General features: G+C 44.0%; 1 protein-coding gene across 1 annotated transcript in view; it reads right to left on the minus strand.

The window, feature by feature from the left end:
* Nucleotides 1-21048, minus strand: part of Znf862 (zinc finger protein 862) — a 32122-nt gene extending 11074 nt beyond the window's left edge. The window contains exons 1-5 of the mRNA XM_015493712.2: nucleotides 20784-21048; nucleotides 14591-14702; nucleotides 11550-11654; nucleotides 8412-9103; nucleotides 6921-7095 (exon numbers count right to left, since the gene is read on the minus strand). Coding sequence (XP_015349198.1) covers nucleotides 6921-7095; nucleotides 8412-9103; nucleotides 11550-11654; nucleotides 14591-14702; nucleotides 20784-20807 — 1108 coding nt within the window. The 5' untranslated portion in view covers nucleotides 20808-21048. The remainder of the gene's footprint in view (nucleotides 1-6920; nucleotides 7096-8411; nucleotides 9104-11549; nucleotides 11655-14590; nucleotides 14703-20783) is intronic.
* Between the last annotated feature and the right edge of the window lie 5197 nt (nucleotides 21049-26245).

The following is a 26245-nucleotide window of genomic DNA, read 5'->3' on the forward strand; positions in this document are numbered from 1 at the left end:
AAAAAAAAAAAAAAAAAAAAAAAAAAAAAAAAGGTCCCCAGTGACAGGGTTGGGAGTGGGTTGGTCTGTGGAACCCAAACATATCCAAAGAATCAGCTTTAAACTATCACAGTTGTAAAGAGCTGGTGTCAGATGACAGGGAGGCCAGGTAAACCATTCCTGTACATCTCTTACTTACCCCATTTCCCTCCCGGGGTGCAGCAGAAGCCCTGGAATAAGCTGGGGGCAGGAAGACAATAGCCCTTGTCTTTATTAAAAAACGTTTATTTTTGTGGTACTGAGGATTAAACCCAGAGGCCACCTACCACTGAGCCACCCCTCAGTCCTTTTTATTTTGAGACATGTTTTGGCTAAGTTGCAGAGGCTGACCTCAAACTTGCAATCCTCCTGCCTCAGCATCCCTAGTTGCTGGGATCACAGGCATGTGCCACCAGGCCCAGCAGCTCCTCTCTTCCTTTTATGATTCCAGATTCTAGACCTGAAGCAGGATGAGGTAGAAAGGTAAGAAACTTTAGTATTAATAGAAGTACACTTAGCATTAATGGAGGACTAGACTTTTGTGGTCTAGCTTTTTTTTCTTTTTTTAGTAAAAATTTGATATAATTTCAAACTTAATAAAAGTTTCAATAGTAATACAAGGAATGCCAATTGTTTATATTTTGTCCCATTTTTCTTTCATGAGCTCACATGCACACTCACTCTTTGCATGTAGATATATGATTAATATTTTTCTGAACCATTGAGAGTAAATTGTTATCACGACCCTCCATCCTGTGTGTATTACTCAAGGACATCCTCAAGGGCAGCAGACAGAACTCTAACTTGGCATTGGTGATGCTCACACTGGCCTGATCTATTCCCTGCGGGTGTGGATAAGATCTGTGAACAGGGGATGTCACTCCTGTGATCATTTTATGTTGGGTGACAAAGAGAGGGCATCCAGGCAGACTGGCCTCATTCCAGAGCCTTTTAAAAGCTGGGAGCATTCTCCAGCTGGAAGCTAATGGGGAAGCCAGAGTTCCGAAGCACAGGACACTCTGTGCACTGTTGCTGGCCTGAGAATGGATGTGGCCACAGGAGAGGAACTGCAAGTAGCTGTCGGGAGCTGAGAGATCCCTGCTTGACAGAAAGCAAACCAGGCCCTCAGTTCTACGACCACAAGGAGCAGGGTTTGTCACCAAGACAGCCATTCTCCCCCAGAGCCTCTAGGAAGAGCTCCTGGACCAGCATCTTAATTCTGGCCTGAAACCTTAAGCAGCAAGCCCTGCTGAGGCCACCTGGACTCTGACCTAGAGAGCTGAAAGGCAGTAAGCGAGTGTGTGGGACTTTGTTCTATAGAAACGTGTGTCCTATACAACTAAAGCATATGACCCAAACCAGATTATTGAACATTGACATAATACTATTATCTAATTCACAGCTCACAACTAAATTCCTCTGCTTGTCCCCCAAATGTTCTTTATAGAAGTCTATTTTTGCCAGCCCAGCATCTGACTTGGCATCAGGCATGCGGTGCCACAGCTTTTAGTCTCCATTAGTTTGGAAATGTCCGTCAGCCTTCCTTTACCCTCTTAATCAGGACATTTCTAAAGGGTGCTGCACTGGACATTTCACTCATTACCTAGAGGATGTTCTGCTGTCTGGGTATGACAAGAAAAAGTCACAGGCCCTGTCCTAGATTTGACCCAGAGGTGAGAGAGAAGATCCCCAGGACTGACGTGCAGCTGTGGTGACGAGAGCGCCAAGCTGTTTTCTGAATGCACCTACCCAAGCTACTCTGTAGACTAATGGCCAAGAGATCATCTGGAAATAGGAGGAACTGACTGGAAAACACAGTTCAAAGACTTTCAGGAGGAGGACTCAGAATCAAGGCAGGACAGGGGACCGTCAGGTTGGCATTATAAGTCTTACTGGGACTACTTTGATTAAAAACATAATTTTGAAGAAATATTTTAAAAGAATAATTGGAAAAAAACAACCAACCAAATACCTGCAAATATACTCTGTTTGCCTCAGATTATATTTCCCTTGGGGACTGTCCACCTTTTTGACTGCCACCAGCACCCTGGCCCCAGGAGCAACCAAAACCTTTTCTTTCTGTTTCCTTCAGAACAAGTGACAAAGGGAATTTCCAAACAGACTTTCCTAAGCTCTAGTAATGAAAGGGACCGAGGGGACTAACCACTGTGAATGCACAAGCACAAACCAACACACTCCATAAACATCCAAAAAGAGGACTTGGCTTGCAAAGGAGACTTCTGATCATTCTGGGCTGACCTCATCCGAGGCTAGCGGACCCTATCCCACTTTCCACTATGGCCAAAGTCAAACCAGAGTTTCAAGTATGAAAATAAAAGAACATCCAGAAACTCTGCACAGTGATAATTAAAATAGCTGTAAAAGAGTGAGTCCACTGAACAGGAAACATTAAAGATAAAACAGAAGGGTGGAGTAGAGCAGAATGGTAGAGTGCAAGACCCTGGGTTCCACCCCCTAGCACTGCAAAACAGGGTGGGAAAAAAAGCCTCTTTCCCCATAATCAACATAATCAAGATGAATGTTCTTGCCAGGCAGAGCAGCACATACCTGTAATCCCAGCATCACCGATGGTATGTGAGGCAGGAAGATGGAAAATTCAAAGCTAGCCTCAGCAACTTAGTGAGGCCCTAGCAACTTTGTGAGACTCTGTCTCAAAATAAAACAAAAAGGGCTAGAGATATAGCTCAGTAGTTAAGCACCTCTGGTTTCAATCCCAGTACCAAAAAAAAAAAAAGTTTTTGTAAGTTCAGCACTATTGATAAGACAGTTGGCAAGGCCAAGGAATATGTGGCAGGTGAGTGGGTATAACATGGAAATGCACATCTGTCAAAAAGCTTCAGTCTATGCTAAACTAATAGAAATTATTATCAAGCTAGGAGTGGTGGCACACACCCATACTCCTAATGACTCAGGTGGACTGCAAGTATGAGGGTAGTCTCCGCAATTTAGCAAGACTCTAAACAATTTAGTGAGACTCTGTCTCAAAATAAAAAATAAAAAGGGCTGGGGATATGGCTCAGTGTTGCACCCCTTGGTTCACACCAAAATCAAATAAATATTCATCTCATTCTAGTCAGAATGGCAGTTATCAAAAATACAGACAACAATAAATGTTGGTGAGGATGTGGGGGAAAAGGCACACATTGCTGGTGGGACTGAAAATTGGTGCAACCAATCTGGAAAGCAGTATGGAGATTCCTTAGAAAACTAAAAATGGAACCACCATTTGATCCAGCTATCCCATTTCTCGGTTTATATTCAAAGGACTTAAAAACAGCATACTACAGGGACACAGCCACATCAATGTTCAAAGCAGCTCGATTCACAATAGCTGAACTGTGGAAGCAATCTAGATGCCCTTCAAAAGATGAATGGATAAAGGAACTGTGGTATGTATACACAATGGAATATTATTCAGCATTAAAAGAGAATAAAATCATGGCATTTGCAAGTAAATGGATGGAGTTGGAGAATATCATGCTAAGTGAAGTAAGCCAATCCCAAAAAACCAAAGACCAAATGTTCTCTTTGATAAGCGGATGCTGATCCAAAACGGGGAGGGGAGAGGCATGGGAAAAATGGAGGAACTTTGATTGGGCAAAGGGGAAGGAGGGTGGGGAGGGTGCAGGGGGCAGGAAAGATAGTGGAATGGGATGGACATCATTAGCCTAGGTACATGTATGACTGCATATATGGTGTGATGCTACATTGTGTACAACCCTAGAAATATAAAGTTGTGCTGCAATTGTGTACAATGAATCAAAATGCATTTTTCTGTCATATATACCTAATTAAAATAAATTATAAAAAACACAAAAATAAATAAATAAATAAAGAAGGCTGAGGATGTAGCTCAGTGGTTAAGCACCTCTAAGTTCAATCCCCAGGACCAAAAAAGAAAAGAAATTAATATCAACATTGTCTGTATTAAATTGAGACTGTCTGTTTAAAAACAGGCTCAATAGTGTTAACTCTAAAAGAACATTTTCTTTTTCAGTTGAAACTCTAATTGTGTTTTCAGTTGTAAACTCTGAAAAGAAGCAGTCAAAAACTGAGTTCATTTCAAGAAGAAGTTCTACTTACCAAAAAATAATTAAAAGAATGCAAAATAATATTTGTTTTTTAACTCTTAAAGCATTTGTCACAGGGAGCTCAAGTGTAGGCAACTAAAAGAAATAATCCAAAGTAAAAATATTGATTAGAGAATCTTCACTATGTTTTAACACTGTTTTCTACCCTAATTATTGGCCTGATTCCTTTTAAACATACAAATCACATATGCCTGGCTATGTTTACAATTCCCAGGCTCCGTAACATGCTTTTACTTCAAACAAGAGAAAGTATTTAAGTTGGAGGAGGGTGAAGAGAGACTGGCTGGACACTGAACTGAAGTACCTCACAGGGATCCCAAGTGCGGTTCAGACCCAGGACTCTGCACTGCTTTCAGTTCAGGACAAGCCCACTCTCCATAATGTGGGAGACCAACCTCGCACGTGACTGAGTTAACTCCCCTGCTGGGCGATGTGGCATCAGGCACCCATGCTGCTAGACTGCTTGGCTCTTCTAGGGTTCGAGTGACCGTCTTTGAGTGACTGTGTCTTCGTGCCCGGATGTGTCTTGCTACATCCCCATGGGTGGAGATATGCTCACCTGTTCCTTTGTAATATAACCCCTTGCCCTGTTTAGGATAGCATGTTCCATGGAAGTGCCTTGTATGTGTCCCCTTCTCTTACTGTGCCCTTGGGTGTGGCCTACCCAGACGTCAGTCAACTTGCTGACAGTGGACATCATGAAGATAGACTCAGCCCCCTGAAACCTGACCTCTTGCCTCATTTGAATAGCTTCCCTCAATAAAAGGGGTCAGCGCGTGCTTTCTCTCTCTCTCCCTCCCTGTGGACCCTTAAGGTCAGAGGAGCGGCCCCAGCGACCCCAAAGAAAAAGGTATTTATGTCTCTTGTGTGGTTATTTTGTGCAGCCCAGTCAGCCCACTTTTCCTGGAGCCTTTTAGTCGCGGCACCATAAAGCCTCCTAATTCCTGATCCAACCCACAAGCAAATTAGCTCCCCGTCCTCTGATTATATTTTTTGCTCATTGAACAAAACTTCACCAAGTCTAAACTATACTCCAATTTCCCCTACTTAGTGAACATTTCCCCACTTCCTAACTCAAAACAAAGAAAAGAAAATTTACAATGCTTAGCTCATGTGTCAAAATACAAAACCTGTGGGATCAAGTACAGGCTAAACAAGATAGAGCTAGCACCCACTGCACTGCAAGGAGCCTGCTCTCCACAATGACAGCGACCTGTTCCTTTCACAACTCTTCACAGGAGCTCCTGTGCTGCTGCGCATTACTTTAAAGGAAAACCCAACTTTTGCCGGTGTATACCTTCACAAATCAATTTCCTCTGGTTCTCATTGTTTCTCAGCACAGCAGGGTAGCAACTGTCTTTGAAGGTACACTGTGTTCAAGTGCCCTGGACCCAAATACGAAACTTCTGTCACCACAAAATAAACCATGACTTAAGCCATTTCTGAATGTTTGGGAGGCCATTTACGAATTAGGGACAATTGTGGTGTGGTGCACATGTACTTGCCTAGCATGTGCAAAGCCTGGTTTTGATCACCACACTGTAAAAAGACTGATGAACAATGATTAAAAACAAATACACAGGGCAATAATATTTAGAAAATAGTCCAGATCTTAGCTGGAGTGTAAAAAAAGGGGCGTGAAATCAATGAAGTCATATTATCCTTGCTGCTTAAGTCTACAGAAGTCTGACGTGGGTTATTGCTGCAATTCCTAAGTTAACACAGCAGCCCGCTCTGGCAAGCTTCTACTGTGATACCAGATATAGGCTGGTAAAATAAAGAAAGAAATACAAGCTCTGGAAGATGAAAAGCTGTCTTCCCATGTTATGCTGCATAAGAACCTTGGGAGTCTGCAGGAAGGAGGGAAAGTGAAGAAGAAACAGACACAGGGGAGGATGATGCGGTAGCCATCACTACCTCCATAACTCTCCATGCTGCATGCCCTCACCTAGTGAACTGATGCCCAAGGCTGCCAACCTGTGCTGGCACCTGGGTGAAATGGAGGAGCCTCAGCACTGCTGCACAGACAGGAGCATGGGACCCACCGAGAGGCCCTTTTACCTCCAGCCTTTGCTCCTGCTGTCATGCAAGATGCCCTTCCTCCTTCCTGTGCACCTAGTTTTGACTGTTTACACAGATCCTCCCTGTGAAGAGATCCTGATCCCTTCCTCCCACACCCAGATTGACAGGGCCCTACTTCAGTGGCCCCAGGGCAGTCTTTCTTGTAGCTCCTATGGAGGTTGCCTGTGTCATTTGACAGTTTCTCATCTAAATGTTTACCTCTCAAATAAGTCCCTTGAAATTAGAGGCCTTGGTCTGCGCTTGTTCATTAGCACTTATGGAGACACTCCATAAGTGTTTGGTGGAGGACAGACAGGTGGATGGACAGGTAGATGGATGAAGAGGTGACAAAGTACAGTATTCCAAAGCAGAGAGAGTTCTGAGTAACAAAAGACATGAACCCTCTCTGCCCACAACAAGGGAAGAGCAGAAATGGGAAGAGGGCCACAAGCCATAGATGTTTATGTGGGTTCTGAAGTCAATTGATTTTGGCATATAAAAGACTACAGGAAGCCAGACGTGGCGGTGCATGCATTAATGCTAGCAATTAAGGAGGCGGAGGGAGGAGGATTGCAAGTTCAAGGACAGCCTCAGCAACTTAGCAAGATTCTATCTCAAAAAATAAACAGTGCTGGGGATGTGTAGCTCAGTGGTAGAGTGCTAACAAGACCCTGGATTTAATTTCCAATATTGGGGGGGAAAAATGAAAAAGACTACAGGAAGCTTTACCCAGGGATGCCAAGAGCTCATAGTTCATCCGCATCACGTCTCTGTACAGCTCCTTCTGCCACTTGTCCAGCAGGCCCCACTCTTCCCGGGTGAAATACACTGCCACATCCTCAAACACTGCCGGGAGCTCCCCAGACACCACAGGAACCTCCAGCAGCCCCTCTTCAGGAGGGTCCTGCAACAGAGAGCAGTGCTGCTCAGCTCACCTTTGGAGTCAGATACCACTTGTCACTTCCAGCAGCCTTTGAGAAGCCCACCAGGAGACCCAGATGCATGCTGAGGAATTAATTTCTTCACTGGAAGTCAAAGAATCAAATTTGTGAGGCCCAGAATTATTAGGTAAAACCAAATAGGCCTCAGTCAGATCCTAGGATCTCCTGGGAGAAAACTAAAACACATGGGTAGGAATTTCAGTGGAGCCTCTAACTGCACCCTGTCTTCTAGAGTCCTAATAGGGGTGCCCTCTGCTCTTCCATGACTATAGAGGGGATTGCCTGCCTCTGGGAGCGTCAGCTGGGCTTTCCCTATGGGACATGAAGAAAGACAGCAAAAAGAATTATGGATACTTATAATCAGTGACTAAGCTTACGCATGTCTTACTGCTAAAGGAATTCATTATAAAGGTTTGACTTATTTATTGGCTTCCAATACTGAAAAAAAAAAGAGAACAAGAAAGAAACTTTGCTGTTTTTCAGGACTCTGGAAAAATTCATGCTTACTAATTTCAGCTGGGTTCCTTATGGTGCTAGCTCTGAGGCACACCCAGGCTACTCTCGCTGGACTCCCAAAGGAGCACTAACAGTGGTTGATAGTAACATCCTACTCACACGCAACAGTTCAGAATGGGGAAAATTCCAACTAACACGGCTTCCTCAGAGACCAACTTTCCAGAAAACTATAATTCAAAATAAACAAGGCAAATGCTAGAGTTGTTTAGGACCCAAGCAACACTACAGGAAGCAGAAGGAAAGCAGGAGCAGGTGGTCAAGGGCCCTGGGCAGAGTCCCACATTTACAACACTTCTCCTGAGGCTCCGTCTCCTGACATGGTGAGTTACTAACACCAGCTCCACAGCTTCCTAACAACATTAGACAAACTATCATACAAGATGTTTGAAAAAACTCTGCAGAGTTTAAAAGTGCTACATCACTCCACAAGTTGAAGTTGAAATTTTAAAAATACTGATTATTTAAGAGCTCTGTGGTCACTGTGTGATTGTGGATTATTTCCTGAATTTTGTAGGTTTTGGATTCTGGATAAAGATTATCATTCCTTATATCAGAAGTTAGATGTTCTAGTTGGGTGCGGTGGCAGATGCCTGTAATCCCAGCAGCTCGGGAGGCTGAGGCAAGAGGATTGAGAGTTCAAAGCCAGCCTCAGCAATGGGGAGGGGCTAAGTAACTCAGTGAGACCCTGACTCATACAAAATAGGGCTGGGGATGTGGCTCAGTGGTTGAGTGCCCCTGAGTTCAATCATTATGTATGTATTACCTGACTGCAGAATTCAATAGCGTCATTACACAAAATGTTAATGTCTGAAGAGATGTCACTGGTGATTTCTTTTTGTCTCACATCTGAAATGCAGTCTAGATACAATGCAGGGTTTGCTGCACTCCCTCCAAGGTCCTCTAGTTCTGCTCTCGAGCTTGGCAGGAGGTTGGCCATACTATCAAAGTCTTCCAGAGGCCCTGGGGGGTAGAACATGGGATAATCTGCTGTGAAGAGGTGCTCAGAGCTGGCCAGGACCTCTGAAGAACTATCCCTGATGCTCTGGAAACGGGCTGCCCAGATGGGGTCCCTGGCGGCCAGGGCATTGACACAGAACATATGGGCTTTGCTCTTGGCATGATATTTGAGAGTCTCCACCTTGAATGGTCCTGTGTAACCTTCTATTAATCTTGACCGTTTGTCCCTGACAGATGGGTATTCTCTGCAGGCACAGCAAAACAGAGCTGTCTGTTCCTCATTCATGATCAACCATGGAAACTGTGCAAACCATGACTTCTGGATAGATCGGGGTTTCAGAGGTTTCTTGCTTCTCCCTGTCCAGTCTCCCTTGATGGTGTCACTCTCCACACTGCAGCGGCCAAGGCAAGCTTTCTTCTGAGGTGGCACGTACAGTCCACCTTCCCTGGTAGCACCCTGCACATCCATTTCTCCCATGTAGCCCACCTGATCTTTTCCTTTAAAAAGAAGAGACAAAAGGAATTTGCTTTGAAATTCTATGATCAGAGCCACCACAATTCACAGTGGATCTGCTATGAAAGGTGGAAAGCACATGCTCAGTCCAAAGTGACACAGCCTGTGTTCTTGTAGGAGCTCTACCATACTTGAATTCTCCACTTCTAGTTTCTTGGAGTTCCCAGGTCCACCTTGCCTAATCCAGAAGAAAAATCCTTGTCGGGAGCTGAGCACCCCCTGGCTTTGAGTGATGGAAATGTGGAGACTGGCTTCCCTGACCAGGAGACAGGTGGATCCCCATTTCGGCTCAGCAGAGGAGCACAGCTTTGGGAGTGGGTGTTACCCAATGGGAGTGGACTGTCTCTTGTAACATGACCCCTCTGCCTTATATGGATAGAGTGTTCTTTTGAATAGCCTACCTCTCTTTCTTGCCTGCCTTGCCTCCTTTGTGGGAGCTGGGTCTGGGGGTCACAGAAACCAAAGAAAAAGGTATTTTCTCTGTCTGTGTGTCATTAATTTGTGCCAGCCCAATTCTGAAGTGACCCTGACTGGTTTAGTTGTGTGTAGGATATGCTGACAGATATGTATCAGACATGCTTTAAGCAAACCCCTTTTTAAAAAACAATTTAAAGGAAAGATACACCCAGCCAAAGGAAGATCTTTGCACTTTGATCAATACAAGCTAAGACAGCAGTGCAATCTTCAGGGGTTCAGAACTTACTTATTTACTTACTTTTGTAGTACTGGGGATTGAACCAGGGCCCTGAGCACATGAAGCATGTGCTCTATCACTGAGTCACACCCCCAGCTCTCAGAACTTACTTTTGGATAAGAACATGGATATAAGAAAACACAGGGTTAAACTTGGTCATTAAAGCCAGTTAACTAGACTCCTTGCTCTCCAAGAGCCCCCTGCTGTGGTAGGCCTAACAGAGAGGCATCAGCATCCTATACCTTTAGGGCAAAAGTTACTTATCCCCTGGGCACTATTTTTATCTCCAGATAGTTTTACCTAAGCTGTGATCCATCTCTGAGTACAGTGGTCCCCTGTGGTCTACAGTGAGTACATTAAAAGGTCCCCATGGATTCCTGGGCCATGGACACCAAACTATATATACTATGTTTTTTCCTATCTATACATGGATGGGATACAGTTTAATTTATAAACTAGGCACAATAAGAAACTGACAACAATAATAAAGTAGAATAATGATAACAACATAAGTTATGAGAATGTGGTCTCTCTCTCCTTCAAGTATCTTACTGCTTGTTACTGGCCATGGTTGGCCGAGGTGACGAAATAGTAGGAAGTGACACCATGGACAAGGGGACTGCTGCACTTCTACTTGGCGAAGCTGACACAGGCTTGAGCAAAACCCAACTTCCTCTTTCCAAAGAGGTGAAGACTCTCGTAATCTCATGAAGATTTTCTTCTTCAAACTGCACTAGAAGTTTCTTTTTTCCCTCCTTCCTTGAAATGTACCTTAGAAACTCTAACACACTAAAGCCATTTCTTCTGTATTAACATAAGTTTAGATAGCCAGTGGCCAAGACCTAGGCACTGGCTCCAAACCAATGGACCTGTCTATAAAACAGTTAACCCCAAGAGCTCAAAAGTGTTAACACAGTCAACAGGCTCCAAATGTGATGTGAAATCAAACAAAACAAATGAGCCTCTTTATTTATTTATATATTTGCTTGTTTGTTTATTTACAGTACTTGGGCTGAGCTCAGGAGAGCTCTACCACAGTACAGCCCCAGACATTTTTATTTTGAGACAGTTGCCCAGGTTGGCCTTGAACTTGCAATCCTCCTGCCTCAGCCTCTCAAGCAGACAGAAATAGCCAGGATTATGGGTATGCATCCCCATACTTGGCTTCTGTGATTCTTTATAGTCACTGACTATGGTCCATTTGAGAAACCACAGGGAGAGCAAACTTCTGTGATTCAAATCATATAGGCTTATTCCCCACGTCCTTCTCCCATAGGGGGAGTTGGGTTAACTCTCATCTTATATAACAAGTTGCCATCTGGCCTGGGTCTAGCTAAGCCAACTGCAGAGAAGCTTATCAAACAGGAGAGGAAAGAAAAATCTCTAGGACTTAGCAGACGGCTGTTTCTTCATTTCTTCACTCTTCCCTCATTTGCTGATTACCTATGGTACATGTACTGTGTGCCAGGCATCATTACAGGCACTGGGAATATGGTAGAAGATGAGAGAACCACACCTTCTGGGAACAATGAACATATACTTCAGGGTAGAAATCAAAGACAGGGAGCCAAGAGGGCAGAGAAGAACACTGGGAGAGGCGTGCATATTCAGATAAGGTGACACCCAGGGGAAGAGCAGACTTGCAGATATGTCAGGTACTCTGATGAGAATGGTCCTGGTACCCCTCCCTGTTCCCTCCTGCTGAGCTCTGTCTCTGGGGCACAGGCCACACTCACCGGGGTGATGGTCCAGGAGACTCCTCTGGCCTTGGACATTGCCTGGCCATGGCTTGGACACTTTCCCAAACTCACAGAAGAGCTCAGGGCTGGTAACAGTTGGGCCTGAGTTGGAAATAGAGAAGAGCAAGTAAGGGTGTGCCTCTAGGCCCAGTATGAAGTCGGGGCCTTCCTTGGCATTGTGAACCCAACATTGTGTTCTCTTGGTGTTGTGGACGAGGAAAGCAGGAGCGGGTGGTTTGGCATAGTAGTTTGGAAACTCTGCAGAGAGAACCCTGAGAGAATGGGGACACAGGTAAAAGCAATGAGGGACTAACAGTGTGAAATGTAATGGTTCAGTTGGATGCTCTCAAGCCCAAATGGTGAGGGGAACCTGATACTACAACTGAGGAAACCGGACTGGGCATGGAGGTTGCGGCAGCCTAGAGGACCCTGTAGATGGGGGAAGTGGTTACTCAATTCCAGAAGGCTACTGCACAGAATGCAGACTCAGAGCTGCCACACAGTCCCATTTGTTAAGAGAAGCCAGACATCCTTATTTTTATATGAAAATTCTTAATGGCTGTTATGTTTGAGACAAAACAAGAAAGTTTGGAGGACAAATGACTGGGTTATAGCCTTAACCTAATCAGTGAATTAACTCCTGATGGGATTAACTGGGTGGTGACTGGAGGCAGGTGGAGTGTGGCTGGAGGAAGTGGTTATTTGGGGATGTGGCTTTGGGGTATATATTTTTATCTGGAGAGTGGAGTCTCTCACTCTCTTGATTCCTGATCACCATGATGTGAACTGCCTCCTTCCATCACACTCATCTACCATGATGTTCTGCTTCACCTTAAGCTTTGAGGAATGGACTCTGCTGTCTATGGATCGAGACCTCTGAAACCATGAGCCCTCAAATAAACTTTTCCTCCTCTACAAGTGTTTGGTTGGGTCTTTTAATCAGAGCAGTGAAAAAGCTGACTGAAACAGAAATTGGTACTGAGAAGTAGGGTCGTTGTTATGCCTAACCTGATCCTGTGGTTCAGAAGTTTTCTGAGCTTTTTTGAATTGGTGAGAGGAATTTTGAGATATTTAACAGTGCAAGCTGGAAATGCTTTAGGTTGTTGTAAGCGGAGCTTAATGGCTGATTCTAGTGGAGGTCAGAAGACCAGAATGCCAATAGGACCATGGACATTAAAGACAGGGCTCAAGAGGGTTCAGAGGATGACTCTATTGGAATTTGGAGTAGAGGCCCTTTGTGTTATGTTCTGGCTGAGAAACTGTCTTCATTTTGCCCATGTCTAGAGACTTTCTGTGAGGCTGATTTTAAAAGCAATGAACTTCTTAATCTGGTAGACAGCATTCAAGAAGTGGCATGGGTATTGCTGGTGGCTTTTAGCCAAGGTTATTGTGATATTCAGGAGCAGAGAGTGGAGCAGAAATTTGAAAACTTGGACCTGAAAGTTGGGAGTAAAACTGGGGCAAAACAAAACAACTATAATCTTTAAGTCTAATCTGAGCTGCTACTATGCAACTTCTGGCTTAGGAGAATCCATGGTTTTCCTGTCCCTTTAGCAGGCACAGAAAGACCAACCCAGCTGCAACCTCTCCACCAATAGAAAGCTCTTTGCTCTTACCATGCCTTCATTTTTTCTTCATGGAAAGAGAAGATAAAGGCATGGGAGACAGTCATCCAACTGCAGTCAGGGAATACAGGTTGGCTCCCCTCACCTGAAAAGCTTGGTGTCCAAAGTATTTCCGTTTTTGGAACATTTGCAAAGACTTTACTAGCTTAGCACCCTTAATCTGAAAATTCAAAATCCAGAAAGCTCTGGAATCCAAAACTTTTTCTTTCTTTTTCTGGTGCTGGGGACTGAGCCTAGAGGTGCTCTACCACTGAGCTACACTCTCAATTCTTTTTTAAAAATTTTATTTATTTTATTTTGAGACAGGGTCTCATTAAGTTGCTCAAGCTGGCCTTAAACTTGTGATCCTTCTATTTCAGCCTCCCAAGTCACTGGGATTACAGGCATGTGCCACTGCATATGGCATGAAATCCAAAATCTTTTGAGTGCAGGTGACTCTTAAAAAAAAAGTTCTAGACTTTGTGGGCATTTCGTGTTTTCAATTTTTGGATTAGGAATGCTCAACCTGCACAATACAACATACACATGTTGATACAACCACTCTTTCCTTGGTACAGAAAATCTACCTTCAGAAGCAGATAAAAAAGCATTTAAAAAATAAAGGATGGGCTGGGGTTGTGCTCAGCAGTAGAGAGCTTGCCTAGTGCATGTGAGGCTCTGGGTTCGATCCTCAGCACCACATAAAAATAAATAAATAAATAAAACAAAGCTATTGTGTCTAACTACAACTAAACATACATTAAAAAAAAATAGAGGAGATGAAAGATACCTACATTTGTACAAAGTTTTAAACTGTTTAATCTCATTAAATCTCTAGGCAATTCTAAGAGAATGACCAAGGCTTAAAAAGGCAAAAGGAATGCCAGTATCCAGTGGCAGAATTGGAAGAGAGATCAGATTTCCATAGCAAGTCTGCTGCTCTTCCCACTACTATTTACTAACCCCACGGCCCTATGATCTTCGCAGATTCACAGACTAGTCTTTCTACTGGGGGGATATTCTGAGGCATCCAGAAGACAGACCTCAAGGTATCCTTGGCAAGCCAGACTTCCCTAACCTCCTCATCAATTTAAGGGGAGAAGGGAAAGGGTGGTGTGTAGTTTGCAGGAAAGTAAGATGTGAGACTGAGCAGAGAAGTCATGTAAAAATTCCTACAAAGGGACACACCTTAATCCCAACAACTCAGACGCTAAGGCAGCAGGGTTAAAAGTTTGAGGCCGGCCTCAGTAACTTAGCAAGGACCTCAGCCATTTAAGGAGACCGTGTCTCAAAAATAAATAAATAAATAAATAAATAAAATAAAGGGCTGGGGATGTAGCTCAGTAGTAAAGTGCCCCCAGAAAATTCTCCAATATGTCTTGGCCTGGTTGGGGATCTACACTGACAGTGGTGGAGACATGTAGAAATCCATACCAAGTGGTGGCACCAGCTTGTCAGAACCATAGAAGTCCTTCTGCTGCTGACTCAGCAGCATCCATTCCTCCTGGAGCAAGTACACTGTGATATCATCAAATGTCACAGGAGCCTGCAAGGAAAAATGACACCTGTGAAGTACCAACTTCTTCCTGAGATCGGCCTTCCATGCAGTGTTCACAACCACCCAAGGCGCCCCTACTCTGGGAATTTACCAGCTTTGGGGTTGGGGGTGGAGGCACAGTCAATTTACATGCATGACCTACTCACTCCCTGGGTGCAAATCACAGTGAAAATAAGGCACGTTGTTCTTTAAGTGCCACTCAGTGAAACGAAGTACAGCCATAAAGAGAGCTGACTGAAGAACTTCCAGATGTTTCCCTGCAGCTCCTCACCTGCTTCCCACACTCCCCATTATCTCTCTGCCAAGGATTTATTTACAATTTATGGCACACTCTTTCAGAAAATCTTTTTTTTTAAAGAATTTTAATATTTATTTTTTAGTTTTCGGTGGACACAACATCTTTGTTTGTATGTGGTGCTGAGGATCGAATCCGGGCCGCACGCATGCCAGGCGAGCGCGCTACCGCTTGAGCCACATCCCAGCCCAAGAAAATCTTTTTTTTAAAAATACTTTTTTAGTTATACATGGGCACAATATCTTTATTTTGTTCATTTATTTATTTTTAATGTGGTGCTGAGGATCAAACCCAGTGCCTCACATATGCGAAGCAAGTGCTGTCACTGAGCCACAACCCCAGCCCTCAGAAATTATTTTTTGAAGAAATTTACACACACACACACACACACACACACACAGTTGCTGATGGACCTTTATTTATTTATTTATTTACTTACATGTGGTGCTGAGAATCGAACCTCACACATGCTAGGCAAGTGCTCTCCACTGAGCCACAACCCCAGTCCCAGCAAATCTTTTTTCAAAAAATATATTTATTTATAGATGGATACAATACCTTTATTTTATTTTTTAATGTGGTGCTGAGGATCAAACCCCCTGCTTCACACGTGCTAGAAATACCACTGAGCCACAACCCCAGCCCCTTCTTTTACAAAATCTTGGACATGATAAATCTTCACCCTGGAAGATGTTTCAGATTTCTAGAAGTAGTTGAAAGAACTGTATCTATGAATGAAGTTGATGGTCAAGTCAGGCAAAGCTTTAGAGCTGAGATTGACATCTGGCATCTGTGTGGCTTGCAGAGAAGCTCTGGGGGTCTTCCACATTAAGATGGCCCCTTAACGAGCTCATCTGATTGTTCCCTGTGAATTTAAAAGAACACCCCCAACCCCCCCAAAAAAACAAAGCTGCTCCGGGATGGGGAGCACAAAGAAGACACAATAGCAACATAAATTTGGAAAGTGAAAAGCAGATGAAAAAGTAGTAACTGGGCAGATCCAAGAAAACGGAATCCTTACTTGGCGGAGAACAAAGCTGGGACAACCCAGTTCCACTACTAAATCCTCAAAGGTTCAGGCACAGGAAATCCAGAGAAAAACAACATTTTGGGAAATGGAAGCATGCCACTTAAAATAAATGATACATCTATTTTAGCTCACATGGAATATGTTTCTTGAGAAAAACTATACGGGTAGTTCTAATCAGCTGCTAATATAAATTCAAAAATAATTTGAGCATTTTCTTAAGAATTAAAACATGTTCAGAAAATGTAGAAAATAAGTAGAAAAACACATTTTCTCTCTCTCTCTCTCTCTTTTTTTTTTTTTTGTGGTGCCAGAGATTGAACCCAGGGCTTTGTGCATGCGAGGCAAGCACTCTACCAACTGAGCTATGTCCCCAGCCCCAGAAAAACACATTTTAAGATCCCCATATTCCCATCACTGAAATAGAATTACTTTTAACATTCAGTATTAACAACCCACAATAAAAAATTAAAAAAAAAAAAACATTCAGTATTATTTTGTCTATGAATATGTTTAAAAACAGACATGGAATTGTACTGTAAAATGTATGCTTTAAATAACTACTTGTGTGGAGAGAGTCTTCCAAAGTAAAATATGATTCGATTTCCAAAAGCTACTGCAGAATAGCCTGCATTCAAAGGAGGTACACAGGAACAGGGCCTTGAACATGAAAACAGTGGAGGAGGGCCAAGGAGGGGACCCCAAGATTATGTGGAAGGCATAACCCAGGAAGCCGGCTGCACACCAGGACCGGAGGCCTCCCTGCTCCTACTGGAGTAGGTTAAAATGCCTGTGACCATGGGAGGGGAGGGGAGGGGAGGGGAGGGGAGAGGAAGGGCAGCAGAATAAAATAGACATTATTATTGCTGTATGTATATATGTGACTGTATGACCAATGTGATTCTGCAACTTGCACAATCAGAAAATTGAGAAATTATACCCCATTTGATTCAAATGTATGAAATGTCAAGATCATTGTACTGTCATGTGTAACTAATAAAAAATTAAATTAAATTAAATTTAAAAAATAAAAATAAAATAAAATGCCTGTGACCAAGGACAAGCAGGGCTCCCTATTCACACCTTTCCCCCAGGGCTAAGGGGTAAGCATAATGAGGGCCAGTGAGCCCCATCACCTTAGCTGCACAACCAGGAGTGTGGCTTGGACTGTCCGGATGATAAAGAGGTGTACTCCCAGCAAAAGTGACCACACTAAAACCTGGCACCCCTCTTTTAAACATTATGGCAAGAGCCTTCTGTTTCTGGATGATTGGCAATGTAAAGGAAACAAATCTGCTTAAATAAAAGGAATTCCTTATCTATAGAGGGTAAGAAGTAGCTTTGGAAATTCTATTTTAGTGATTCCTACCATCTACAGGATGAAGCTCTCGCTTCTCAGCTTGGTACCAAAGAGCCTCAATCTGTATCTCAGGGCTTCCCCACCAGGAGTCTTCCTTCCAGCCAGATTAGTACCATTGTAATCATTCAACCTACCATGCACCTTTCCTCTTCACCTACCCATCTTTAGATCCCATGATTGACCATTTCCTCCCTCTACTTAGAGCTAACCTGCCCATCAGGGTTCTATTCAATTCCATCTTTCATGAGGGATTTCATCACCTGGCCCCAGCCATTGCTCCTTCCCTAGAGCTGGGAATGCTTTATTTCCCTTTTTAGTAGGTGGCACTCAGGAAACCAATGCTGATTGGCTTATTTTATAACTTCCTTCACCAGCACCACCCCTTTCTCTGATACCACATTATAAAGAATTTCATGGGCACTTAATTCATTTTTTCAGTCAACATATATCCATTATTTAAGTGGTTTTTGTTTGTTTGTGTTTTTGTATCACGAATTGAATTCAAGGGCACTTACCACTGAGCTACACCCCCAGCCCTTTGCATTTTAAATTTTGAAACAGGATCTCACTAAGATTTGGAGGCTGGCTTTGAATTTGCAATCCTCCTGCCTCAGTTTCCCAAACTGCTAGGATTATAGGCGTGCACCACCATGCCTGGCTTATTTCAGTGTTTCTATGTGCTTGCTGTGAGATGAACCAAAGATATGAAGAGAGATTAAAATCCATCAGGCAGTGACAGACAACTACCCTATAAGTACGAGAGCAGAACTTTTTTTTTTTTTTAAAGAGCCAGGTGCAGCAGCACATGCCTGTAATCCCAGCAGCTCAGGAGGCTGATGCAGGAGGATTGCGAGTTCAAAGCCAGCCTGAGCAAAAACGAGACACTAAGCAACTCAAGTGAGATGCTGTCTCTAAATAAAATACAAAATAGGGCTGGGGATGTAGGGATGTGGCTCAGTGGGACAAAAGTGCTGGGTGCCCTCTATCCATCATTCCACCAACAGTAAGATATCCTACTGCCATCCAATGGCCCAAGATTGCTTTCAGTTAACCAATGTCACAAAATAGCATCTATAGAAGATTCTAATAATTGACCAAGTTGCCACCTCAAGAGAACCCCTAGCTACCAACTTTGAGTCCCCCAAAACCACAGTCTACCCAGGCCATTGCCTTGTCATTCATTTGTAGCACATCTCACATTGCCAGTTGGTTTTACAATCAATTTATTTCATTTTTGGATAATATTCTTATTTATTAGGGTAGAAAACAAATATACTTAGGAAGGGTGAGCATATTTTTGAGATACTCTGCAATCAAAGATTAGAATCAAGAGTAGCGGGGTATGATAGTCACACCTGTAATCGAAGCTACTCCAGAGGCTGAGGAAGGAGGATTGCAAGTTCAAGGTCAGCCTGGGCAACTTGGTGAGTTCAAAATAAGTAAAAAGAGCTGGGGTGTAGCTTATTGGTAGAGTGCTTGCTTAGCATGCAGAAGGTTCTAGGTATCATCAATTCCCAGGATGGAGACAGAGGATTAGAATCAAGGGTGAAATTAGTGGTTGGATCCCAGAAGGACATCAATTCCTACTCCATTTCCCAAAATATTTGTATTCTTCTCTTCCTGTTAAAGGCTAAAGCCTACCATTGACTGGAACAGTTTAAATCAACTCAATTCACTAATTCCAATTTTAATGCCTTTTTCTTTCTTACTTTTTTTTTCCCCTAGAGTCTCAGGAGTCTCACTGTGTCATTCAGGCTGGCCTGAGCTTCCTGAATGCAGGGACTACAGGCTTGCCCTGCTTGTCAAGTTATTATTATTTTTTTTACCCTCTTTCCCTTAAATTTTGCCCCTCCTCATCTAAATTCAGGTTCAATCTAAACTAATCTGGGGATATTATCTAAGGGTAAGGGCATTTCCTTTTCCTTTTTTTGTATTCCCCAAAGTGCTTAACAAAATGCTGGCACATAGTTCCTTCCAATCTTTCTTTCTTTCTTTTTTTTTTTTTTTAAATAATTTTTATTTATTTTTATTGTTTAATTTTCGGCGGACACAACATCTTTGTTGGTATGTGGTGCTGAGGATCGAACCCGGGATGCACGCATGCCAGGCGAGCGCGTTACTGCTTGAGCCACACCCCCAGCCCCCAATCTTTCTTTAGGTCCTATTGACTTTATTGTCTTGGCCTGGAGACTGTGTATGTGGCTCAGTGTGAAAAAAGCATCATTGTAGCTTGTGGAGGGAAGGAAGATGGAAGAGGTGCTTAAGCAAGGAGTGTTTTTGCAAGTCTTCCAGCGCCTAGCCAGCCAGGTGCTAGATTTGCAAAGACTTTCCAGTCTTTCCAGGAATCTTTTTTTTTCCTGGATATCCTCCTATTCCTTCTTTCTGGGGTGTGTTCGAATTCCTAAGGTAAGTATTTCTGGAGGGCTCCTTCAGGCATCTTACTCAATGAACAAAGTCTTTATTAAATGGACACTTTTTTTTTTCCTTTCAAGAAAGAGACTCAATAAACACTTGAAAATGTTTGCTGAGAGAATTCCCTGTGCCATAAAAATACAATCCTCAAGAACTGGGGACAAATCTCAATGGTAGAGCACTTGCCTGGCATGCCTGAGCTTCCCGCTCCAAAAAAGGAATTGGCTGCAAAGAACATCCAGAAAGATCTTAATCCCAGAAGCTGCCACTGTCTCAAAGTTAATGTGCCTACAATCACGGGGTTCTTTGACGCTGAGGCTGACACTGCCTCGGAGCTCTAGCAACCCTTAACTGTTTCCAAGCACTTTCTCCCACCTCTTCCAACTCAAAGATCCTCTTGCCCAAAGCCTCAAACAAGTTTGTGGAATATGCTTCTAAGCAAAGCCCAGATGCTCCACGAAGTTGATAATCTAGAGAGAAGTGGGCAAGAAACATGCCAGATGCCCCCCCACCCCCGCTTTTCAGCTCTTTCTGGGGAAGCAGGATGTAGGCAGGGCCGGCTCTCACCCCGCCTCTCGATCCCCACCCTTTGGCTCCCACTGGCGTCTTAACCAGCCTCAAAGCCTTAAAACCAGCTGGGCCCCCTCCAGACCGCAGCGACGGTGAACGGAGACACGTAGCACTTTCCCAGCACTGCACTGGGCCGGTCCCCCCAGCCGGCGCCAGCAGAGCGGTCACTTGGCCGGAGGGCGGCCGGCCAGGCGCTAGCAAGGGAGCGGGAAGGTGCGAGAACCCGAGGGGTGGCGTCTATCCCAGAGGCGGCCGCCGAAGTGCGGAGGAACCGCGGGAGGGCAAGCCCTTCCCTGCAGGGCTGGCTCAGCTGCCGGCACTTCTCCCGTACTGTCCCGCTCAGACAGAGCCTAGGCAGGGGTCCGCGGGAAGGGAGTGGGCGCCCCCGGGCCCTTCCAGTCCTACCTTCCCCGACTCCCTGGGCTCCATGGCCCCGCCGGCGCGGACCGTGCTGACCCCGCCACTGCCTCCAGGCCGCCCCCTCCCCCCGCGGCCCGGCCTGAGGATGATGCCGCCACGACCCACTTGGGGACCCCGGCTGCCGGAGGGGGAGGACGCCCTGCCGCGGAGGGAGCGCGGTCGAGAACTTTGCTCTGGCACGTTGGGGGCTGTAGCGCCAGAGGAGTGCGGAGAGGCGCTGAGCTGGGACCAGCGTCGTGCGAACGAACAGCTTTACGGCAGCCGCCTGACCGAGGCGGCGGGGCATCACGGGAAGTGTAGTCCGGCGTGGGTGAGCGACTGTCGAGGCTTCTATTGGCTCCCGTAAGGCAGGGTCCTGATTGGACTCCGGGTGGTCGCTCTTTGCGCTTCTCACCTCCCTGGGCGATGGTTACTAGGCAACGGCCCAGGAGCCGTCTGGACCACGCCGTAAGGGCACAGCGCCCTGATTGGTCTGTGCCAACGTCAGCTTTGAAGATTCCAGGCTTTATTTAACCAGGAGGACAATACTTTTCCTTACATACATTTTTGTTTTTAATTTTCTTACATATTCGTACATGCATACAATATAACAATATAATCTGGCAAATTTCATAGGTTTTCAAAAGCATCATTGACAGTCTGCCACGAGAAAGGCACTGTCATAGGTTTCCTAGAGTGAAACACAGTCCTGACCCTCTAGGAATTTGTCGGAGTTTTTAGCCCCCTGTTCCCTCCTGACCTGCGGGAGAAATTGGGGGAGCACGCCCGGACCAGGAGGAACCAAGAAAGGTAAAGGTCGACTGGCACCCATACCCAGCCCTCCCTCCCGGAGGACAATCAGACACGCCAGGGAGAACAGTCAAAGCAGGATCTCCTTTAATGAGAAAACACACATAGCTAATATAATGTACAGGAGCCAATCAGGGTAAAGGTCAACAGGATGGGGAGAATTTACATCTACACCCATCCTACAGGCAGTAATGGGAGACAGGAGTGTTCATGAGGGCAGAAGGGTTCTGAGCCTATCCATGGCAATACCTTCTGGCTAATTGCTAGGTGCTCTCTTAGCCACATGTGGCCCCAGGACTGGGAAGCGGGTAGCAGCCAGCAAGTTAAGTTTCCTCTTTTCTGGTGCAACATGCCCCATGTTACGTCATGCCCTACAGGAATTCAGTCAAGAATTACAAGTGCCATGAAAGGGGTAAGAAGGCATAATTTGTTATCTTGGAGTGAGGTGGTAAGGGGGATATGGGAGAATTTGTCTAGGATTCCCTGGAAAAATGTACCTGAACGGAATTAAAATAAGAGGTAGGCATTAGCCAGGTAAAGGAAGTGCTATGAATGGAATTGTATCCCTCCTCCCGATATACATGTTGAAGTCCTCCAAATGTCATATGTATGTAAGTGATTATAGTAGCTCCCCTTATCCATAAGGAATATGGTCTCAGACCCCCCCAGTTGGTGCCTGAATCTGTGGACAATACCAAACCCTACATATACTGTGTTGTCTCCTATACATACATACCTGTAATGAAGTTCATTTTTAAATTAGGCATAGTAAGAGATTAACAATAATAACAAATAATAAACTGTAATCCCAGCAGCTTGGGAGGCAGAGACAGGAGGATAGTGAGTTCAAAGCCAGCCTCAGCAATGGTGAATTGCTAAGCAACTCATTGAGACCTGTCTCTGATAAAGTACAAAACTGGGCTGGGGATGTGGCTCAGTGATTGAGTGCCCCTGAGTTCAAGATGTGCAAGATGTCATCACACTACTCAGAGAGGAACACAATACAAAACTTATAAATTGTTTATTCCTGGGGGCTGGAGTGGCTCAGTGGTAGAGTACTTGCCTGGCACTTGTGAGGCATTGGGTTTGATCCTTACCATCATATAAAAATAAATAGATAAAATAAAGGTATTGTGTCCATGTACATCTAAAAATATTTTTGAAAATTTTGTTTATTTTTTGAATTTTCCATTTAATATTTGTGGACTCTAGTTGACCACAGATAGCCTAAATGGTGGAAAGTAAAACTGGATAAAGGGGGATTTCTGTATTATAAATGTCTCTGTCAAATTAACTTTAGGACAGAAGGAAGCAGATGTGGTTGGGAAGAGATATGCAAGGTTTCTGGTGTGAGAAGTTTGCTATTTCCAGACCTGGATGATTGTTTTACAATTATTATTCACTAAATTATATGCTTATGTTTTATACATATGTTTTATGCTTATGTTTTATATGTGTATATATATATACATACAAGTATTTCTTTTGAGTCCCAATTCAAAGCTTTAAATAAAAATAAAGCAAATATAGTTTATATTGTAAATATTTTATATATTGCCATACTAATTATAAAATATTCTGATGATCAGTCCTGGGTAGGTCCTGAGTGACTATTTTCTATTATATGACTCTGCTCTCCTGGTCAAGGTTGAATAGAGCTAAATTCAGCAGGGCCAATAAGAACACATTCTCTAGGAATGCAAGAGAGAGGCCATCCTTCCTTGTGGGTAGAGCTGTGTGCTGTGAGCAGCCACTTTCCTCGAGGTGCACTCAGAGATAGAGGGGTCTGTGCTAATGAGGAAGAAGAATGAGACAGACACAAGTGAAGTGGATGAGAAAGCAGACAGTGAGGAACTCTGGGTTCCAGGTGGCCTTCCAGTCTCGGGCTCCCCGGTCAGCTACGTCCCCACCTTGGAGAGCTATATTCTGCCCATGAGCTATTCTGATATTCTTATTTAAAAAGTCCTTAGTTCATAACCCACTTGAATCAAAGTGTGAAATATGATATATCAAGAACTATGTAATGTTTTGAACAACCAACAATAAAAAATTAAAAAAAAATAAATAAATAAAAAGTCCTTTTGGGATTAAAGTATTGGAGATAAGGCAGTTGAGATATCTAGGGTAGATAAATAATTCAACAAAAATTTCCATGAAAGGTTTCCATTGTTCCAAGAAAAAAGGACAGTATCTAGAGGGAAATGTGGGGTCAAAACAGGAGGTCTAAGGTGGGAGACATAAGATCATGCCTTGTGTGATGGGAAGAAACTGATGGTTTAACAAAGATGGATGATGCTATGACCCAAGCTCTTAGGAAGAAAAGAAGGGCTGGGGACAGAGTACAAAGGGCTCTTTCTAGGCTGCGAATGTTACCAAACTTGAGTTCTTGGGTCCAAGTTGTAGAAATGAGCGCTGGACCTAGGAAGAACCTCAGCACAGAAAGGTTTTAGTTAGGACCTTCTGCTTGAGCCAGAAGGGAGTAACAGCACTGGCTCAAGCAAAGAATGAAGCAGAGTAGGTTTTGTGGCATCCCTGGAGTAGGCAGGAACTGCATCTTTGGAAGTCAGCACACGAAGAAGTGGGACTTCAGATGTGCCTGCGCTCTGCCTCATCATGTGTCTTCTTGTGTGTTAAGTGTCCACCATGGGGTGCACATTCTGCTATGCTAATAAGGTAAAGGTAACTGTGGGTTACTTCAGTGAGTATGCTGTGTGTGCATTTGCCTCTCACCACCTGGAATTACTCTTATCATCTGGGAAAGTCTCTAATATCATTATTTTCCAAATAGTGCAGACCCCACTTTGTCTGGCTTCTGCTGACCACATAATCTCAGCAGAGCAGATTTCCCAGCCTCCCATCTCCTGGCGTGTTATTTCATTCCCACAGCCTGGAAGATGGGTTCACCTTTTAACTCTTGATTTCTTGATATGGCTGTTAACCCTCTAAGATCGAGAGCCTTAGAGCCTTAGAGCCTTACACTGTCTTATTTCCTCTGAAAAATATTCATCCCTTAGTGCTAAGGGGTCCTGTTTTTCATGAGGATCCCTGACTGGGTCAGGAATACTTCTAGCTTATGTGGAGGGAAGAAGGAGAAGACAGAGTAGATATAGGTTTACTTAAGTAGATTCCCTGAGAAAATTCTCAACTGATGACATCTCTTTGAGACAAGGTCATCTCATGAAAATGAAGCCAGGGAAAGAAGAGAGGTATGCATATTCATCTTGGAGAAGGGGAAATAGAACTTACTGGGGAGACATAAAAGACGGCCAAGTTCAATTTCAACCAGAGTTGAGATTTATGGTCACAAATTTAAGATAGAAACAACCTAGCTGCAAAATTCTGTTTTGAAGCCAAAACTGGGACAGATGTTTGAGTTAACTCTAGATTGTAATATTGCAGGTGGGTGGAAATGAGGGGAGAAAAAAGCAAGGGAATTAATGATATTCGCATCATAATGATAGAAAAGTGATTCTCAATTGCAGCTGCACATTAGAACTACCCATGGAGCTCTCAAATCCTGATTTAATAGGTCTAAGATGGGGACCAAGTATTGGCATTTTTAAAAACTCCTCAAGTACGTATAATTTGCATTTGGCACTACGTAGACTGTGAATCCAAGCTGAGTCATGAGAGAGGCGAGGAAGAAACAAATAAAAAGTAAATGTTATAAAGTCAGTGAATTTGAAATTACAAAAACAGCAAAAATGATAGCAGTAAACTACTAGAGCAAGTAAACTGGAATGATAGGAAATCATGACTGGTAAGTAAATATCTGAAAGTTTTTAAAGATGAGGTCTAGGTGTGGGAGTGGATTCCCAGGGTGGAGCCAAGGAGAAGGACATTGTAGGTGAGGAGGCAAAGAGTATAAGGTCAGTTTTTGTTTTTGTTTTTGAGATAGATTCTCTCCAAGTGCCCAGGTGACCTCAAATTTGCAATGCATTGGCCTGAGCCCCCCAGGTACCTGGGATTCCAAGTGAGCACCCCTGTGTCCAGTGAGATCAGAATTTTGATTTTTCACATGTTCATTCAAACACTGAGCATGGGTGGAAAGGAGGACTGAACCATTCTATAGAATTCTTCTGTAATGGTGAGGAGTGCCCAGTGGGACAGTGGGGAGCAGTATAGAGTGTTGTAGCCACACAGGCAACACAGGAAGAGATCTCTTGCAGGAAGAAGAGCCGGAACTGGCCCAGGAGAAACAACGTGAACATCACAGAAGTCAAGTGTCTCTCTTCCTGGCTCTGAGGTGGGATGTGAAAGAAATATTAGCTTCCTGGTAAGGTGGAGGCTTCAAGGAATAGGATCCTAGTGTTAGTCATGAAACGGTGGTGGAAGAAACTTCCAAAGATGTTGACAGTCGGGCAGCCTCTACTATAGACAAACCAGGAGCCAGAGAGCACAGTGTGGGCTGGGAGGGAGGATGTGGGGATGCTGGCTCAGAATGGGGGTTTCACAGGCAAGTGGGTGATGAGATGTGATGTTATGAAACAAGCAAGGGGTTAGCTCTTTTAAAGAACAAAGAACTCAGTGGGGACATGGAACATGGTGGACTTGGTCTCTTGGAGCATTGATTGTTGTCCCCAGTACTTGGCTCAGTAGTGTAGCTTCAGGCCACTTGCTTTCTTTGGGTCTATAGAGTGGGATGGGACTTTGGGGTG

Source organism: Marmota marmota, unplaced genomic scaffold (assembly GCF_001458135.2).
Source record: "Marmota marmota marmota unplaced genomic scaffold, marMar, whole genome shotgun sequence".
Classification (NCBI taxonomy): domain Eukaryota; kingdom Metazoa; phylum Chordata; class Mammalia; order Rodentia; family Sciuridae; genus Marmota; species Marmota marmota.